Source organism: Cygnus atratus, chromosome 5 (genome assembly GCF_013377495.2).
Source record: "Cygnus atratus isolate AKBS03 ecotype Queensland, Australia chromosome 5, CAtr_DNAZoo_HiC_assembly, whole genome shotgun sequence".
Lineage (NCBI taxonomy): Eukaryota > Metazoa > Chordata > Aves > Anseriformes > Anatidae > Cygnus > Cygnus atratus.
Window position 1 is genome coordinate 55,757,266 of NC_066366.1, and position 20,012 is coordinate 55,777,277.

At 42.5% G+C, this 20,012-nt stretch overlaps 1 protein-coding gene across 1 annotated transcript in view; it reads left to right on the top strand.

Annotated features, from left to right (window-relative positions):
* KIF26A (kinesin family member 26A) overlaps nt 1–10,312 on the top strand; it is a 100,278-nt gene extending 89,966 nt beyond the window's left edge. The window contains exons 12-15 of the mRNA XM_035551152.2: nt 218–3,596; nt 7,098–7,288; nt 8,159–8,309; nt 8,828–10,312. Coding sequence (XP_035407045.1) covers nt 218–3,596; nt 7,098–7,288; nt 8,159–8,309; nt 8,828–9,003 — 3,897 coding nt within the window. The 3' untranslated portion in view covers nt 9,004–10,312. The remainder of the gene's footprint in view (nt 1–217; nt 3,597–7,097; nt 7,289–8,158; nt 8,310–8,827) is intronic.
* The last annotated feature ends 9,700 nt before the right edge of the window (nt 10,313–20,012 follow it).

Below are 20,012 nucleotides of genomic sequence, written 5' to 3' on the forward strand. Positions count from 1 at the left end.
TGAAAAGGTGTGATAGATTACTCCTAATTCAGTAAAATCTATGTAGCATGACCTTGTTACTTTAATTCACACTAATATTTTTCCTCTAGATGTAATTGTAATCGTACACACAGCACAGACTATATAGAAAACCTACCTTTTTTATCAATAACGTGCATTTATGTATACCGATGTATCAATTCACATTAATAATTTTTCACTTTTTGATCATTTGCAGTATGCATCCAGCTCGTCTGGAGGAGAGAGCTCATGTGAAGAAGGACATGTCAGAAGACCTCCCCATCTGCGACCATTCCACCCACGAACGGTTGCCCTTGACCCTGACCTTCCTGTCCTGAGTATATCTAGTGATCCTGATTATTCTTCTAGCAGTGAACAGTCTTGTGATACTGTCATCTACGTTGGTCCCAATGGTGCAGCTTTGTCTGACAGGGAATTGACAGATAATGAAGGTCCTCCGGAGTTTGTTCCCATAATCCCATCCCTGAACAAGAAGAGAAGTAAAGACAATTCTGCTACTGGTAGGAGTTCTGACAAGGACCATTTTAAATGCAACACTTTTGCTGAACTGCAAGAAAGGTTAGAGTGCATTGATGGAAGTGAGGAACCCATCAGATTTGCTTGTGGAGAAATCTCTGTTGCGTCCAATTGTAGTCCATTGCCTGGAGGTACAGAAAATGCACAGTCTAAACTGATAAAGGAAAAAATATCTCCTCCTTCTGGAGGATTTAAGAAACCAGTTCCACAAGAAACTGCATCTCCAAAAAAAGGACATAACCTCCCTTTCCAGACTGTTGCACCAAAGGGTGGCAATGGTAATTGTCATGAGAAGAACACACCTCACTTGAAAACAGAGCTTTCCAACCCACAGAGCAGAGCTGACAGTAAAATAACAGTACTGGAGGGAGAGAGAGAGACAATCACTGATTCCCTGCAGTCCTCAAGGTGTAGCCCTTCAAAGAATCTGGAGCAGAATAAAGCTACAGCTGGCTGTGTCACTAAAGAAAAGTCCTTGTATGCGAAGAGACCCTTGCCAAGCCCAGCACCCCCGCCTCCACAGCAGAAAGAGCAGGTGCCAGGCCCCAGTGCTCAGAGTTTGGAGCTGGACAATAGTAGTGCAGTTCGCACTCCTCCTGTGGGAATGAGCAAGCAGATGGCAAACAAACCTGAGCAGAACCCCCAAGGAAGCACATTTCTGGTTGGTAGTAATGCCCAGAATCAGTCAGGTGCTATAGAGGTACACAGCTTCCGGTCAGCGTTCAGAGGTAAATGTTTTGATCGGGATATACTAACCACCACGGTGACTTTGCAGCAGCCTGTTGAGCTGAATGGAGAGGATGAACTTGTTTTCACTGTGGTGGAAGAACTGTCCATCAGCGGGATTATGGATAACGGAAGACCTTCAAGTATCATTAGCTTTAACAGTGACTGCTCCCTTCAGGCTCTTGCATCAGGTTCGAGGCCAGTTAGTATTATCAGCAGCATAAACGATGAGTTTGATGCTTATACCTCACAGGAAACTTCTACTGGTGTAAATATTGATATTGTTGTGCCCTTTGCTAAGGATCCCTTTACCAGCAGCAGACGTTCCTCCATCAGTTCATGGCTCAGTGAAGTCAGCATCTGTACAATTGAAAGTGATGGAGCCCAGTCTAGTGACAGTTTTGTTGCTCAGTCATCTTACAGCTGTAACAAGTCTGAGGAACCATTCAACTTGGATTCACCCAATTCATCTGTCCCCCTAAAAAGCGCTCTGAATGACAGTGGATTTTGCTTCTCTGAACTGGACAGTGAGAGCATGAATTCTAGCAAGCTGTCCTCAGGCTTTGGCAAAAGCCCTCAAACCTCTGAAACTACCAAAGCATCTCAGATTAAAAGTGCTTTTTGTGTCACTGATCAGCCTGTAAAAATAAAATGTGGTAATTCTTGCGATACACCTGTAATAGAAACAATACATTCTAGTCTTCCTAGGAAAACAAAAACTACCTCGTCTCCAATCCACAATAATACTGTCCTTAGCTATAACGAGCTGCAGAATCCACATTGCATATTTGAAGATCCCTGGCTGTTGCGCACAGATAATCAGCTGGAAACGAAACCTGCAGATGCATTGCTGTCTCCAAAATCTCACACATTTGGTACTGAGAAGCAGCCAGGAAAAGCTGCCCAGTATTTTGGTGCAGCATCTGGGCCAACGAAGTCACAGACTATGCTCACCTGTTCGCAGAGGGTTGTAGATGGTTGTGAAATGGCCTGCAAATCCTCCAGCGGAGCTGCAAAGAAGTCAGAAGCTGTGATGAAGATGCCACAGCTGAAGAGAGGAGCCACCACACTGGGAGTGATGCCAGTATCGCATGCTAACAGTAGTTTGTCGGAGGCCATCACCCGAGGGAATTCGGATGCTCCCATGGCCACTGGCAGCTTGAAATCTTCACTGGGAAAGAAGAGTGTGCCACAGAAGTCAAGCTTGTTGCCCAGGCCAGGTGGGCCAACACCTCCAACACCTCCCGTACGCAAATCAAGCCTGGAGCAGAAACCTGTTGCTCTGGGAAATGGTGGGGGAAAAGCCACCAGCTTGGACTTTGCCAGAGCTGCCACACCAAAGGCTGAGGATGAAATGGATTTGCGTTTGAAAGCTGGGTCTTACTTCAGTGAAAGTGCCAGCAGTAGAATGAACCTGAAGGGTGACCACTCTTTGCCTAAGATGACATCAAGCTTGAAGGTGAAGGCGTCAAAGAGTGAAGCCGTGCACCGCTATGGAAGCCACATGTCCCTGGAGAGGTGTGACAGCCTGACATCAGTCGGATCCAAAGCAAATGTGGCGAGGGAAAGTGGGAACCCCGGAAACAGCCGGACAGGACGCTCTGTCCCTAGGCTGGGCATCCCCCCTGTTGCCTCTGGTGTGGCTTTACCACCACCCTTCACCACCCCTGCACCTGGGAAAAACAGCCAGGTAAAACCCACAGCTAACCAGAAGGTCCAAGCCAGCGGGAATAAAAACCGGGGCCTCTCTGCCAGTGGGTCAAAGTCTCTCAGCTCCTCCGTGAAGTCCCTGGCGCAGCCCACGGGGAAGGGCTCTGGTGTGGCCCCTAGTGGGAAGGCGGCCCCCCGCTCCGTGCAGCCTGTCAGTGGCAAACCCGGCCGAGGGACCATCATGGGGACCAAGCAGGCCATGAGGGCGGCCAACAGCCGTGTGAACGAGCTGGTGTCAGGTGGCTCTGTCAAGGTGGGCCACTTCCGAGGCTCCACTGACTCTGACAGTGGCAATGACAGCGGCATTAACCTCAGTGACGAGAAGTCGCAGGTCCCGGTGCTGCCGTCTCCCTACAGCAAGATAACGGCACCCCGGCGGCCTCAGCGGTACAGCAGCGGGCACGGTAGTGACAACAGCAGCGTCCTAAGCGGGGAGCTGCCGCCAGCCATGGGGAGGACGGCTCTCTTTTACCACAGCGGTGGCAGCAGTGGCTATGAGAGCATGATTCGGGACAGCGAGGCCACCGGCAGTGCCTCCTCGGCGCATGACTCCATGAGTGAAAGTGGGATGTCGTCGCCGGGCCGGATGAGGAGCCTCAAGTCTCCCAAGAAACGATCAACAGGTAAGGAAGGAAGGGGAGGGCAGCCAGGTGGCCGCTAGTGTGCTGCTGAGTCCCTCAGGATGGGGATTTTCATAGCACCTCCAACTGGGATGGAGAGGTGGTTTGGGGGGAGCTCAAAGCCCAGGACTGCCTGCATGCACTTGCGTGCTTGTATCGCTGTGACAGCAGCTACTTGTCATTTATTTCACTTCAAAGCTGCAGGTGTGACACAGGTGCTGCGGCGGAGAGGGCAGGAGAGGTGCCGTGTGCCCTGGGGCGACGGCAGCCTCCCTGTGAGGGAGGAGGCAGCAGATGGCTGTCAGCAGACAGGGGTATGTGCCTTCCTCAGCAGGGTTGGTGGCGAGCACGGCACCAGGACGGCCCAGATTAGGAGGGTGTACGGGTGGATTGGGAAGAGTGAGGGTGCTGATAGCTTTTGTGAGGATCAAGTGAGAAATTCTTGTGCAGGCTGAGGGAGAATGGGGAGAGAAGGGAAGTGAGGAGAGGAGGAGCTCTGATGCTGGGAGTTAGTGAGAAAAATTTCAGTGAGGTGGGCTGGGGCTCCCATTTGGAAACAAGGGAATATGCCTGGAGGGGAGAATAGCACTTGTGAATTAATGAGGATTGCTGGGTGCACGTTAGGTTATCTAAAGGTAGGACTTGGGGGCAGACCAGAAGGGTGCATATGCAAGATGCAAGCAAATCCTACATTACTGCTACCAGCTAATCGCAAAATTATAGTGTTGTTCTGTAGTAGTGGCTTTATAATGTAATTCTAGAGTACACGTGTAGATTGTATAAACAATAGCAAACTGATGGGGGGATTGGTTCAGAAGAGGCTCCTGCTCACATACTGTGCCAAGGCAGATGCCTCTGACTGCACTGTGGAAAGGTGGGTGTACAAGTGCCGGGTCCTTTTTTCTGCTCTCTGGTGCCTTTCCTCGTTGCTTTCGCAGGTGGTGCACATGTAAATGCCCCCTTCATGTAAGCTGGTGGTAGCCAGATTCAGAATCAGGATCGTATGACTGCTGTTACAGTACTCATTTTTATTGATGTAGCTTGAAGTCCTGTAGTGTCGTAAAGAATCGGTAACAATCGGTGCCGTGTAGCTAATGACCAGCAGCCTCATTCAGCAACCTAAGCATACTGACTGGTAGAAATATAGTAGGATTTGATACCAGCAATGCACTGAATTTGAGTTTTTGGTTGGAAAAGGATAATTATTGCAGTCCTTGTAGATATCCATAATGCTCAATTCTGGCTCAGAAACCAGAAAAATTCCAGCCCAAGTGAGTTAAACTGACGTAGATCTCAGAGTGCTTTCTGGTCAAAGCAACTGAGTTGCTTCAGCAGGTGATAAATCAGTTTGGAAACTTAGTGCAGCATTTTGCTGCAGTTCTCTTTCCATAGCATATCAACCTATTAAACCTTTCCTACAAATCAATATTAACAGCTGTAAAATTTGTGCACATATTGAGAAGGCATTACCCACTGATGGATTTCTATTTGTTTTTGCCTCAGGAAATGCTTATAAGGTCTTTAAAAATGACAAACTATTTCTTTTTCCGATTGAAATTACTCTATATCAGTAAATTATGTATTACTTTTGTGGAATGCTTTAGACTTTGAGACCATAATGTATTTTATACATGAAAAAAGATTTCTAGGTACTTTGTGAAATATTTCTTAGAAGAAATGTTTGATGCAGACCCATTATTGGCCTAAAATATATTGTAATCTTTGCCAAGTGTTAGAGATTCTTGATGTTGCTTACATTGCTCCAAACTGTGTTTTAGCTGTGCAGTCTCTGCATATAAGGAAGCTTTGGAAGGGAAACCCATCCTGTGGAGAGATCCTACTCCCTTGGATGTTGCTGGATACCTTGTTCCCTTATCCTTGAACTTCATCTTTGGAGAAACGACATCAACTTTGGACTTTGGCTGGTTCAGTGGAAGGACTTTAAGTTTGTCTGTTTAGTGTATAAGTCTTACTGCACCTGTTCAATGTTCTTTTCAGACAGAATCCTGCTCTTACCAATGTAGTTCCAAGATCAGAGCTACAGTGGTTGATTTCAGCAGGCAAATAGCGGTGATTCAAGCTAAATAAGTTGGGTCGTGAGAATGATGAACAGGTGTTGTAGAAGTAGAATCAAGTCTTACCCTTTCCAAAATATTCCCTTTACGATTGTTGTTGTTACTTAGAAGTTAACAAAGATGTAATGAAGAATAAGGGATATTTTTCTTAAGACTATGTAAACCAGGTAACTCTTCAAGTATCTGTGGAGGTGTATTGTTCTCAGGGCTACCTGCAGGACTTTTGTCTCCATTTTCTCTGGAAGCTTGTGGCAGGGCTTACTTGATGGCCTTAATATGAATTTTACTTTCCTGCAGAGGTCTCAGGCCCAGTATTTACCTTGGGAGCACTCTCCTCTGAGCAACAGTGTCTTGTCTGTTGGATATGCTCCCTTTGGCAAGACGACCAGAAGTAATAAGACTCCTTACCTCTGAGTTGGTTTTCAATTAAAGCTGTTTATACTTCCTGCTAACGTGACATTTCAGTTTGTTTCTGGTGGCCTTCAGTCCTCCTGTTTGCCTAGGGATTGGACAGCAGGCTTGTTAACATTGTCTGAGCAGCCCCATGTGTGTGTACTCATCCTCAATGTATGTAATGTAGTGGTCAATCTTTGAGAGAATGAAGAGAGAGACATTACCACAAAAAATGCTGGAAAAAAAAGTGCCAGCTCTCGTATGCAAAAGTAACAGCATTTTTGAAGGACACAAGTCAGCTTCTGCTGTAGGAAACAAGTCTTGGCAATTGTATCAATGTAATGGTTTGCTGCTTATTTGGGGAAAAAAAAGGAATCGGTGAGGTTTGTCATGCTTTGACCTTCTGAATGTTAGTGCAAATAGTCAGTGATAGGCCTGGACATTGGAGGTGACTCAAATTGCAGCTTGGTTGGTTGCTGCCTTCTGAAGACCTCCTAATTCCACAGTGTCATTGAAAACTACTGGTATTTAGCTCCTTAAAGTATTGTTGGTAGTTCTGGAGAGAACTGTTGGCTCTTTGCAAAGAAGTAATGCAATGAAGGGGATCTTAGGTAGTCTTTCTTGGCTTTAACTGGAGGAGCAGGATATTTTCTGACTTGTCTGTCATTATCAGTATCGGTCTGAAATTACTCACAATCACATGTCCATTGCAAGGTAATGAGTACCATAATAGCTCACCAAAGATAAATTAATCCAGGAAAAATATTTTTGCAAGGAGAGAATAAACAACTGGGGCTCAGTCATCTGCTTTGGGAAGAGGAACTGCTCTTACTCCCATCAGTAAACCAAGAGGAAAATATTTTGCCAAGACAGTAATGCAGTCAGCAGCCTGAGGGTACTTTACTAAAAGGAGAAGAGCAAGAAAAGCATTTCTTCTAAGTTTCTGGAGAACCTAGATCTTTAATTTGCTGCAGTAATGTTCTACAGTCTGTTAGTCCTCCTAGAGTCTGAGGAACTTTTGTCTTTTGTGTTTTAGGTCTCCAGCGTCGTAGACTGATTCCTGCTCCATTGCCAGATGCTGCCTCACTAGGAAGAAAACCGAGTGTCACTGGCCAATGGGTTGACCTACCACCTTTGCCAGGCACTTTAAAAGAGCCATTTGAAATTAAAGTTTATGAGATTGATGATGTGGAACGATTACAGCGACACAGACAAGAGGAAACTGAGGTCAGCACATATTTTACAACAACTGTAGACAAATTACAGTATACAGGCAGAATCCTTGCTTGAATGCTGGAATGGTGTTCAGGAAAATGATTGCAATTAAAAAACTATAATTATTAATTTTACAATTCATATGTTGGGGTACCCTTAACACAGAAAATCAAAATGATTACTGTCTAAAATTAATTGTGTTTAACATGACTGATGGTGTAAATGGAAGTTACCAATTAATATATTATGAGAAGACTTTATAATCTTACCCTAGTTGATGAAACCTTACAGCCTTTCTCAACTGTAGAACTGTAGGGTCATTAACTCTTTATGTAAATGACGGGATTCTGTTAAGTCAGGGATACACTGAGTATGGTTTGTTTGTAGTTGGGAAACACCAGCTAATTCTATTTTGGAGACAAGAATTTCTATATTCTTCTGATGCCTTTTTCCCATTTCTTTCATAATAGCCTTTCCAGGATGTTGAGAAGGTAGGAATACTTTTAAGAAAATAAGAATTCATATGTCTTAGGATTAAATATGACCCTTACATTATTATTAGGCTTTATCATTTGCACTACTGGAAAAAAATTCCTCTACAAACATTAGTAATCTCAAAATATATTGGAGATGTTTACTAATTCAGAGAAGTGCAACAAATGCTCGAGTGATGTAGTATGCTGTTCCTCTAGATTGGAGGCCATTAATTTACACTCCAAATTAAAAAACAAATACCACCACCACTGAAAACCAACTTCAACAACAACAAAAACCCTTGCCTCCTAACTCATAAGTAGTGAGCTGGAGGCAATTTGTGTCCAGCTGTCAGAGGTCAGCTCATAACAGGTAAATTCATGAAATGTTTTTTCTGTGTTTTAAAAGGGTCTGATGTATTTCCATACCAAGCTGAAGATACTAGAGAGGCGCCAGCAGCGAATCAGAGAAGTAAAGGCAAAGCATGAGTTTTTGAAGGAAGAGTTGGAGGAGACAAAGTGCAGGTTGATGATGGATCCAAATAAGTGGAAAGAAGACTGTAAGTCTTATGCAAAATAGTAGTATGATCAGCATGTAACAATTTTTCAGCATGTGAGCAGTCCCACTGACAAAGATAAGCAGTTGCTAAGATACTCTGCTGAAATGAACTCTAAAGTACTCTGTGACCCCATTAGCATTTCTGCGACACAGATATTTTTTTTTTCAGTGCTGGATAGTATCAGAAATGGAAGAACTAAAAAAAATACAGTGGAAACTCACTGTGATTCTTGTTAATATTTATATAATCTTTCGTTATCCTTCTTTCCAAAGAAGGAAAAGATATTTCCAAATCCATGTTATGATTGGGAAACTGAGGCATGAGATTTGCTCACAGATTGAGTGCTGTGCTTAAATGGAGCCTCCAGGTAGAGGTTTGCATCTGCTGAACACAGTGAAAAAATTTCTTAGTTGAAGAGACGTAAGATAGTCCTCTACATGATTTTCTCCCTTGTGATAGAATACTGTTTTGCTGTGAGATGTTTGTCTTACGTATTTTATTTATTTTTTGTCTGACAGTTGAAGTGGATCCTGATCTAGATAAGGAGTCACAGGAATACCTCGAGGCACTGGAACAAGTGACAGAGGAACTGGAGCAGTGTGTTAATCTTTGCAAGTCACACATCATGATAGTGACGTGTTTTGATATTGGAATAACAGATGTACAAGATGGAGTAAGGGAAGTGGAAGTTTGAAGAGAGGTTTTTTAAGGGACTGAAGGAAGTGAAGCTGGATCGTCCGACATGAAGTAAAGAGATGAAGTCGCTGGAAAGTGAAGGAGGAAAGGTGAAGACTAAAAAGCAACAATGAATGTTGTAGGAGAAAGAAACAGATGAGGGGATGGGAATGTTCATAAATCATTTGGTGCCTCAACGTGACCTGAACTGTACAAAGATAAAAGTAGGAACAAGTACTGCTTCTGCCAGATGGAAGCGAAGAAATTTACAAACCAAGACATTAAAAAACAAACATACAATGGAAGTGCCTTTAAAGATCATTTGATTTTCATTTTTGTATTTGGTGCTAGAATTAAAGCCAGCAAACCTAAGCAGACCACAAAATGTATTCCTACGAAATATTTTATACTGTATAGTGTATTTATGACTATATGTAAAAAAAAAAAAAAAAAAACCACAAAAAACAGCATTGTAGCAAAAGCAATAAGTAAATTATGTTTTCATACCTGAACTTGCCTTCTTGTTTCATAGAAAAGCTGTTTTATGTAGCAGAATTAAAATTGTATTATAATTGTTTTCTTGGTTAGGGTTCAAGATATTTTTATGAACATTTATCTATTGAAAAGGTGTATTATGGCATTTTGAGATGATTGTTTTACCTTCAGGTTTTGTATTATTACTTTTTCAGATCAAAATAAATGTTTGTTTTCCATTTTATATATACATATATAGATATATATTAACTGCTTACCTACTTTCTTGGTTACTAACCTCACTTATCACAGACCTGGTCTTTTTGGAGTCGTTAACTTAAGGTGAGGATGTCTACAAAGGGCACTGTGGTTTGTTTTGGTTTTCTTTTTTCCTCTTTGACTGCAGGAATTGAGAATTATGTTTATTACCAAAACCATAAAACAAACAAAAAAAAAAGGAAACAAAGTTTTTGTAAATGTTAAGTTAGGTCCATATTTTTATATAGTTTTGACTATAAATATAGCATTTGCATTTTGAACTTTTAAGACAAATAGTATATCTTTTTACAGTTTTTCTAAGGAAGGCAAACCCTCAGGATCAAGTTTATACATGCTGCATGAGATTTGTGCTTTTTTGAAGGAGGCCACTTAAGTGTGGGAACTATTGATAAATTGTTGCCAAACAAATACTTTTGAAAAGGTTTAATAGTGTATGTAATACCACATTTCATAATGAATCATATTTTCTGATCATCTTCCTTTTTATGGTTTTTTCAAGTCCTTTGTACAAATATGTATTATAACAGCTTGCTTCAGTTTTTATCTGTGAATAAAAGATACATCTATTGTTACGATTTCTTCTTGCTATGTAAGTGATCTTAATGTTAGGAAGAGAGAGGATGGCCTGTGGTGCACAATGCTAAATGTCATATTATCTCTTTGCCCAAGAGAGATAACGGAAGAGAGTTTTGACATTAGTCATCACAAACCAATCAGGAGAAAGGCAAAACACCAAAGGGTAAAATAAATAGCAATGATAATACTTACATTCTCTTAGCACTTCATAGCTTACAGAACAAAGACCATCAGCTCAGATGCTTGTTTTCCCTGATGAGACAAAGCAATTAAAAATGGGTCTACAAACACACACAAACTTTAGGAACTGGAATCAAGCCCTGGGCCCTCTTGGTCCATCACAGCATTTATTTCTGCTGCATTTGCTCTCTGGTTAGGCAGTAGTTGTGCGTGGTGCTCATTTCCCACTGATGCCAGCTGTAGTAACTACAGGCAGATTGAATATAAAGCTAGTGCTTCTAATGGCACCATCTCAAGTATTTTCCAGCCATTTGGTCAAATGGGGTCTGTAATGCATGAAGTTTTCCCCTCCCTCTTTGTCTTCTTTCGTAGCCTTAACAGCACAGCATCCAAGCACTGCATTCTCTTACCTTCCTAAGATGTCTGTGAGGGGGGTAGATGCTTTTCTCATTCTACAGCTGGAGGATGGAGGAGAGTGAGAGCAAGAGTCTGATGCTCAAATACCTTTATGACTTTGCATAGGTTACAAGGGATGCCCTGCTCTTATGTGGTTTATCCCTGGAAAAGGATGCACCATGTTTACTTGTTGAAATTTGGTACTACAGTGAGTTGTATGCAGGGGAATGTGGCATCTAGAATTTCTGGAGGGTCCCTGTACTGATATCCTTGAATACCAGATACATTTATTAAGTTGTAAATTCTTGTGTTTACTTTGTGTGTGCGCAGAAAGTTGCGGTTCTTCCAAAGATCGAATTAAAACCAAGCAGTGATTTAATACATTGTGGGTTTTTCAGTGCAAAGATCAGATAAATACAATCAAAATAAAGGCAGCAGTGTGCTGAGGGATGAGGATTTCTTAACAAAAGAAAAAACTAGAGGGCTGAAGGAGAATATTTTCATGGGAGCTCTGTAGTGGGGTGTAAGTTTTGTGCTGGTGCCACTGTACCATCCTCTGAAGGCAGCCATCTTCACGGTGCTGCCTGCTACAAGGTGTGTTGACCAGTGGTATCCTCTGAGCCCTGGGCACAGCAGGCTGGACTCACATCTTTTCAGGGTAGCCTGTACACCTCTAATAAGTGGACATGAGAGTTTTTGTTTCTTTTGTTTGCCAGCTCACAAGTCTTGGTTGTTTCTCCCCAACTCTAGCAATATTATAATTGTCTGAAATAAAAATCAAGCCACAAATTATCCATTCCAAATTACATAAACCTTATTTGTTTAAATATTCATCTATGTAGTGTTTGCTGGTCAGTCCCGCAGTCTTTGATACTTTTCCTTAATTTCCAGCTATGGTTATGTTTTCCACAAAATAGCAAGAGAGACATTTCAGGGCTGCTTAGTTCCATGTCAACATGGCAATAGCATGCATATTAAATGTATTTAGCCTCTGGCTTGGTGACACAAAACAAGTCTGAGATGCAAAATAAGGTGAAGCAGTGATGGATGAAATAGTGGACTTTTCCCTATGCAAATTATGTTCTTTATTGGTAATTGTGGATAGTAAATCTTCCATATCTCAAGTCCTCAGATCCTGTAATATTCCTTTCTTTTTGGTTACCTTTGCAGTTCTGCCCAGTTAAGATTCATACAAACATGTGCTCAGTTTATAATTCAAGCCTATTTTGCAAAAGGCTTAATTATATAAGGTTGCAAATTATAATTGCAAAATGAAACTGGATGCTTTATTTCATTAATTTTCTATTGAGATTTAATGATTTAAGAGAGCCATTAAATTGCATGCTTGAAGGAATGATCTTTTTGAATTTGTTACATTACCAAATAAAACCTTAGAAACACAGTGGTGCTGGAGAACTCTGTGAGTTACTCTTGGCAGGGCTAATTCACACTAGAATTCTTTCTCCCTTGGTTGCAGATCTTTCCATGAAATCCCTCACCTCCTCCTTCCGGGGGAACCCTTTCTCAGTCCCTTGATGGCCCAATTTACCAAGCAGCTCACACTATGTTTATTTCCTGGTGACAAGATTGGGTCCCCCTCCACAAAATGTAGATGCTGTATTTTTAAATCAGTATAATGGTGTCTCTAAATAAAACCTGAATATTAAAGTTCAGGAAGTGGGACAAGGATTCCCCTTTTCTCAGACGCCATCTCTCATTAGATTCCTCTAACCAGGAGGCCAAAGGTGACCTTGCCTGTGTGTTAGAGGCAGGGAGAGGAGAGGAGAGGAGCGCAGCGCCTCGGACATATGGTCAGGCACCTTGTGGGAAGAGATACAGTATGGACTGAGCCAAAAATCAAGTGAGAAAGCCAGACTCTTATCTGGTTATCAGGGACTCAGGAAAGCAAGGAGAACCTTGGGTTCTGGAGGCAGCCTCCAAGCTTACTTTTCCATTTTCCCATCCAATGGTCATAGGCCAATAAATAAAACCACTTCTGGGAGGTGGGATTTCAACTTGCTTGTCAGAATTTGCAAGTTAGATGATAAGTCATTAGTCACTTCTGTAAGCTGTGCTGTTGCTAACCGTTCTAAGCAGTGTATATCTACAGGGATATTACTACAAGTCTTTGTAGATGCAGTTATTACAAACACAAGTTTCCTACAGAGAAATCAGATGGTGTGTAGGCAAAAATTAATTTCATGTATGTACAAAACCTCTTTTCCAAACAGTGCTTCTGGTCTAAGAAGTTCCAGCTGGAACACCCTAACTGCAGTATTGAAACATTGGTACTAATAGGGAATGCAATTGAAATATGAGATTATTTGTTCTTTTCTCAGCATGCAGAAAGCGTTTCATTTATTTCTATTTCAAGGTACCCAAGTATTTTGTTTCTAGTTATAAACCCATGTTTTCCAGTCTCTTGCATTTTATTTTTAAAGTTATGCGTGGAACATAACTCCACAGGCAGCTGTTCTACATTGAGGCTATAAGCAGAGTTTAACGCAAAAATGTTGGCTCTAAGATGACCTCTGTATCAGATGTCCAGGCTGGCAGAAGTGGACACAAATAAGAAATGGTGGTGTTTTTGGGCCCCAGTTCACTAGAGCACTTAGGCACCTGCTTAAGCAAACAAGTAATTCTGGTTTGTATCCAGCTAAACACTCAAATTTTGGCTTATATCCCACTGACTTGGATTTTTTGCTTCAGGGCTTCAGATGGTGTAAATTGCTTTAGCAGTGGTTCAGGGGAGCTATGCTGACTTTCACAGATGAAGGTCTCGCTAAAAGTATTTTACTTATCAGTGGTATTTGGGAGAAAGGAAAGAATAGTTCTGTTGATGTGCAACGATATCATGAGTGCAAATTAGAAAGCAGAAACTGCCTCCCAGGCTGCTCCTGTACGTAGCATCTCATGGCTTCATGCAGAATTTGACTTGCAGAAATCTGTTTGTAAAATACAGAGAATAAGACATAACTCTTGACAGTGTAGATGTTCAGAGAGATTTATTATCAGACCTGCAGGGGAACAGCCTGATGATAGGTTGTGTTTAGCACCACAGTAACCTTACAGCAGCTTCCTTAAGAGCCCATTATTTCCCCTCCTAAGACCCTTCCCTTAAGCTGGGGGACTGAAGGGGTATGGAGGGGAATCTTTCAGAGCAACCCACACTGGGACTCTGGGTTATGAACACTTCCTCAGTGACCTGGTTTTGCCATTTCTATGTATTTTGCTTCTCACTATTGCATTCAGATATTGCATTGAGATAGATTATTCCTGGGCATATTCCTATGGTTCCTGAATGGGAGGAAAGGACAACAATCCCTTGGCTACATCTGACCAGAGGATGGACAGAAAAGAGATGCTCATGCCATATTTCTGCTTTTCCCCATTGCATCAGCACTGATTCAGTAGCATAATTCACTTGCAGTACATTTACACTAATATATGCTCTAAAGACTAGGATGCTATTACGAGCTTGGTGGCCAGGAGGTCTCCCTGAGACAGCTTTTGTTTGGTTGATTTGTCTTTCGGATGGACAGCCTATGTCCTGACATGAGTCAGTACAGCCCAATCCTGCAAAGATTTTGCTTCATTTTTTGTAAAAACATGTAAAAACATCATGTAAACATTTCCATGGCAGCTTCCTATCAGGTCTGGCAAAGGAATGCAGCAGCTCACACTGTGCTGCCTGGTCTCCCTGGGATGGCTGAACAAGCTTGTCCTGACTTTTGAAAACACAAGCCTGTCTTTCACTGAGACTAAATGGAGCTTTGCTGTCGACTTCAGCAGGGGAAGAACCAGGTTATTAGTTAATTCCCAGCATCACAGTCAGTGCATTACACGGATAGAAGGAGCAAAGCCTTCGGTCCCAGGGTGGTGAAAAAGTAAGTTCCTACCCCCTTGTTATCTCGCTCTCCTGCCTGAGGTCACCAGATTGCTTTAGATGCTGCCCTTCAGAGTGCCAGGGACCTAATCAGGGCTGCAGAACACTTGACACAGCTCACGTGACTGTATTTAAAGCACATTTTAATTGATCTGACCTTGTATGGGAAATAACTACAGAGTTCTAATGCGCTGCTCTCTGGGAGGCACACGCAGTGCTCCAGGGCAGAGGCGCAGAGAAACACGCAGACATTCTAGAGTTTGGCCTTTGACTGGAAAAACTGACTTTTAAATATTGGCTCACCTAGACCTTTTCCCGCAGTCTGTAACAATGACGCCATTTGTCAGCACCTGGCACAGATATACCTACAAACGCCCCTGGTTTTGAAGGGTGCCACTCTTTTTGTTGTACATTACCATTTAAATGAGCTACATTTGTACCTAAAGGCTTCAGTCTCGTGGGGCTAAGTGCCGTACACACACCATTTTTTAGCTTAAATAGACAGGGCATGAGAGGGAAGGACAAAGTGGACTGCTGTGTTCCCCTGCAAACTGAGTATGTAGCAGTTCTTAAAAAGAAGTCTCTCACTTTGTCCTTTGCTGGGTACTGAGCAAAACATTCAGACGTGGCAGCTGAAATGCTGCAGACAGGCTGCAATAGGATGCCACTTTCAAACTGCTCAGTTTCCACAGTGAAGAAATATTATTTACTTTTATGACAGGAAATGAGAGAAAGCAAATTTTTCCCTCCAGCTTTTTATCTTCATCTTCTTGGGAGAGAAATAAGAGGAAAATGTAATAATATATAAAATACTTCCATAAAGAAAGAAAATGCCAGAGCCTGGACTGTGCATTTCTTTGCAAAAGCTGTGAGTTCTGAACATGTGCTGGTAAAGGAAAGCTGCCTAGCAGGAAGACTGGGAATGAAGTTCACCTCTAGGGCCCGAACACTTGACTATGTGGGGACCTGTGAGGTTATGTTTAGAAATGGATTGTCACTGCTGACAGACACAACAGACGCATTTATTTGTCATCTTCATAATATTATAGGTCACGATTTCTTCTGCTTGAAGTCTACTGAGCTATGCTTGTATTTGAATTACATTTGAGAACTGCTCAGTTTTGTGTCATACTTTGATTGCGCTGCTGGATATAGACAGTAAGCCATAAACATTACTGAATCTGAGTTAAGAAGATAGAACCTTATACTGTTAGTGTTTTTTTTGTTTTTTTTTTAAGATTTTTTTTAGGCTACTACTAAAATAATGCATATGCACCGCATACCATATACTCTGAAGAGCTCCAGCAAGAGAGATATTCATTTGCATGGGATTTCTCTATAAGATATCCAGCAAGCTGCTGAGTGAAGTGTTGAATGTGGAAACCAACTCTTTTTCTTGTTTTACAAGTTCAGAGCTTATTATGTCATTTTATTATTCCACTCTTTGGAATAAAACACAACACAGTGGATCAGCATAATGAAGTCTGCTATTTTCTTGGGATGCCCTGGCGCTCCCTTCAAAAATCTTGTGGCCTTGAAAAATTCCCTTCTCCAGTCTGGATGTTGAAGTTGCTTGATGGTGTTGTCCTTGATAGCCAGTCCAACACAAACCAAATTCTGAAACAGCATGGAAGCATTAAACTTCAGCAATGTATCTTACTGAACTTCTTCAAATCAGAAACTAGGGAAGTTGTTCCGATTAACTCTGCCAGGAGAGACTACCAGATGTACTGATGGCACACTGACTAGTTCAGCATGGAGACTGAAGAGCCCTTTTCTGGTGTGTAAATTGTAAATGCAGGTCTGAAAGCTTCATAAAATGTACCCCGTCACCTGCACTTCTCACGGTATGGTTGAGACATTTGAGTCAGTGTTGCTATAAGATCAGTTAATATAATAGATAGGTCTGTATATGTTGGGAAATTAGCCAGAAATTTCCACTCTGTATGCACCAGGCATGCAGCTGTGCAGTACTTGCCCTCCAAGGCCCTTCCCCCTTAGCAGTGTTAATAATCAGGTTGGAAATGAGCACAGCAGCCTGACAGCACCATATGCAAACTAACTGGGAGCCATTGGAAATGCTAGCGCCCTGCTTTCCCTTCTCTGGCAAAAGCTTCTCTCTGCCCCTTGTACAGACACAGCTAGTTAATGATTTTCCAGCCGACGGTAACTGAGAACATGCCGGGCTGCTGTCGGCGCTCTAGGACCCACGCAAGTTGTTGCATGCATTTCAAGTGGCTCCCACTGTGTTGCTATTTACACTGAGCTCCCCACACTTTGCAAGGGGAAATTTAGCTGTAATCTCCCACAGTAACAAGCTGCGCAGACAGTAGTCCTGTTATTTGTATTTAAGTTCACAATGTGGCAATGCTTCAGCAAAGCCAGCGTGGCCGTGTATTTACAAATGTGTTGCATAAGACTCCCCTTTGTTGTGTTATCATTGTACCAGAGTGAATTACTGAAGTGTTTTGCCAGCTTACAAAGCATTGGCATGTACTCATCTGAGACCTGTTGCCGATTTTTGTTTCTGGAGTGCGTGGGTGTAGGCTGGGGAGAGGGTCTGGGCATCGCTGAGCAACCCCACAGGTTGGCAGAGGCATTTGTGGTGACCAATGATTCAAGTTCTCCTTCTGGTTCCCAATCTGACATGGCCCAGGTTTAGCAATGTCACAGATTTCAGTGCCAGCATGGCAGGGCACTGTGAGACACCTGGGACCCCTTGCTTTTTTGTCCTTCTTGCACTGCAGTCACTGTACTTGCACCTTAAGTTTTAAACCGCTTAGTGTCAAGATGAGTGTTTTTTTTAGCATTAACACAGATCAGACTGCAATCACTCCTGCTGCCCAGAGGGATGTGAGACCCAGGAAGAAAAAACAGATTCCACTGTGTGTGTGGAACAAGGAGTGAAAAAGTTGTAGTCTTTGTTGCAGCTCTTTTGCATGCAGAGAGAGGAGCAGTAGCCATGTGGAAGGACTCAGCTTTGGACTCATTGCACCTAGACGCCCACCCAGAGCTCAAGGTTTGCTCTGCATAAAGACAAATTACTCTTTTTATTTGCTTTAAGTAGATTTTTGCCTTTTCTAAGATATGCAAGGAACCAAGGACAGCAGTAACATGTTTTCATGCGTTAGCAAACAGTCTTTTTTTTAATGCTGTCCAAACTTGAACTTGTCCAGAGGCCTTTCACTAGAAATACAGCAACAGTTTGCTTTTTATATTGGGTGTTTCAGACATGTTCTGACTGCATCATAAAATGATGATAGGAAAATTGCAGAACAACTCTAACAGGAGAGAACCTGCGGCTGTTAGTGACTATCTCTGAGTTTGCTGTGCTCCCTCAGACCATTCCCACACACACCAGTAATAGAATATATTAATAAAAGAGAGCGTTGCCCCACGGTTTGGCCTTCAGGCTGAGCATTGTATCTGACAGCAGAAACAAAGCGTGTTGTTTTTTATGGACTTAGGAGCACTTCCCCTTCATCTGTTCCCACTGAAGTCAAGCTCCTGACACGCTCCCTGTGACAACCCCAGCAGACAAAAGGCAGCTTGTGCTGCGGCTCGTGCAGGGCAATTTGCGTGCTGGCTGCTCGGCCGATGGCTGCCACGGGGACTGCGTGATGCCTGGCTTGTGTCCACCCTCCCCTTCATGGAGGAGTTAATTTCCTCCTCTATCTTGCAGCCAGTTTTCGTGAAACCCTGTGGGAATGTAATTATCACTGAGATTTCTGCCCTTTGTCAGATTTGTTTGATGTTGGCCAAAGCTCCTCCAAGTTACTGGGGATAAGGGGGAGACATTGCTATTGAATAAAAATGGCTCAGCAGTCAGAGGAGTTCCTATGTGCATCATGAATCTATATAATTTGCTTTCAAAGCGGAGCAGGGTATTAAAACAGAAAAAGACACAAGGAAGCTACGCCCTCCTGAGTGATTCAGGGACTTCTCGTCCTAAACCTGAGGTCATCTCCTTTAATGAGACACATCTGAAATGGGGTTTTGCCTTCCTCAGTAAATAACTCCTTTCTCTGCTTCCGGGAATGAATTGTAAGCAGTTGAGGAGAGAGGATATTGGTGCGGCCGCTCGATCTGTGTTCAGTGGGGTTAGACAAGCTGAAAATTACCCTGTTGTGGAATTTGCTTGCGAAAATTTCTTACAGATTCTGACCACAGTTTACGCTGGAGCAGATCAAGAGAGAGTATGCTCAAGTAAATTTGGTTTGCCTGAACTTAAATCGGTATTGATGAAAGCAGGATTTGGTCCTTAGGCCCTCATTGAGGAAAGCACCTGTTTAGAAAGGGCACTCACACACTGGCTTGACTTACTTCCATGCTTCAGAAAGCACTTCCCTAATTTACGGGCTTCATGCACATTATTGAGTAGTAGTGAATTAACTGGAGGTGAAAACAATTCCAACACATTTCTTCAGCTGCTGGCAATACATGTAACTCCATTGTCTTTAATAACGAGTGCTAATTTTACACCTGTTAAGGACTTGATAAAGAGTAGTGTTGGCAGGCTAGTGCTTTCTGGGGTGGATAATGAGCCATTTTGTGCCTCTGTGTCTGATTTCTCGCTTGCTTGTGTTGGCTGGAGCATTATGAGGGTGAGATGTGAGTTTTTTGCTTCCTTGCCCGCTTTGTTGTTTTGCCTCTCCTAGTAGCCATATGGGTGGCTATTTGGGGAGCATACAAGTGCTGTATTTAGACTCACACCTTTGTATAAATGGATTGAATGTTTTTCTTCACCTGTGTGATCAGATGAGGAGAACATTTGTAATAGTCTTGGCTCGCACGCACCTTTGTCTCTAGAAGTGAGGGCAGCCACGTCTCAGCTTTGGAGGAGTTCTAGTGAGAATTTTTTTAAGTCACTAATTGTACCATCCATCTGCCGTGGGGGGAGGGCTGAAAATGGTGGGTATTGTCTTAAGTGTGCATAATCCAATTTTTTTTTTTTTGGTGAATGCAGCCTTTAATCACCAGTCTTGCAAAGCAAGGCATCTGCTTCTGAATTTAAGTAACTGAGACTAATCAGACTAATTCAAGTTTTTCTGCAATAGGCCTAATTGATCAACCTAGTTTCTCTGGGGGAAAAAAAAGTTTATTTACGTTACTCCTTACAGTAAGGAAGTTGATGAGTCTTTTAATCACTTCACATGGTAATCTTGAAAGTTGATGTAGAAACTTGTTTACAAAATACACCTGTTCTTATTTGTTGTTACATCAAAGGCTGCATTGTG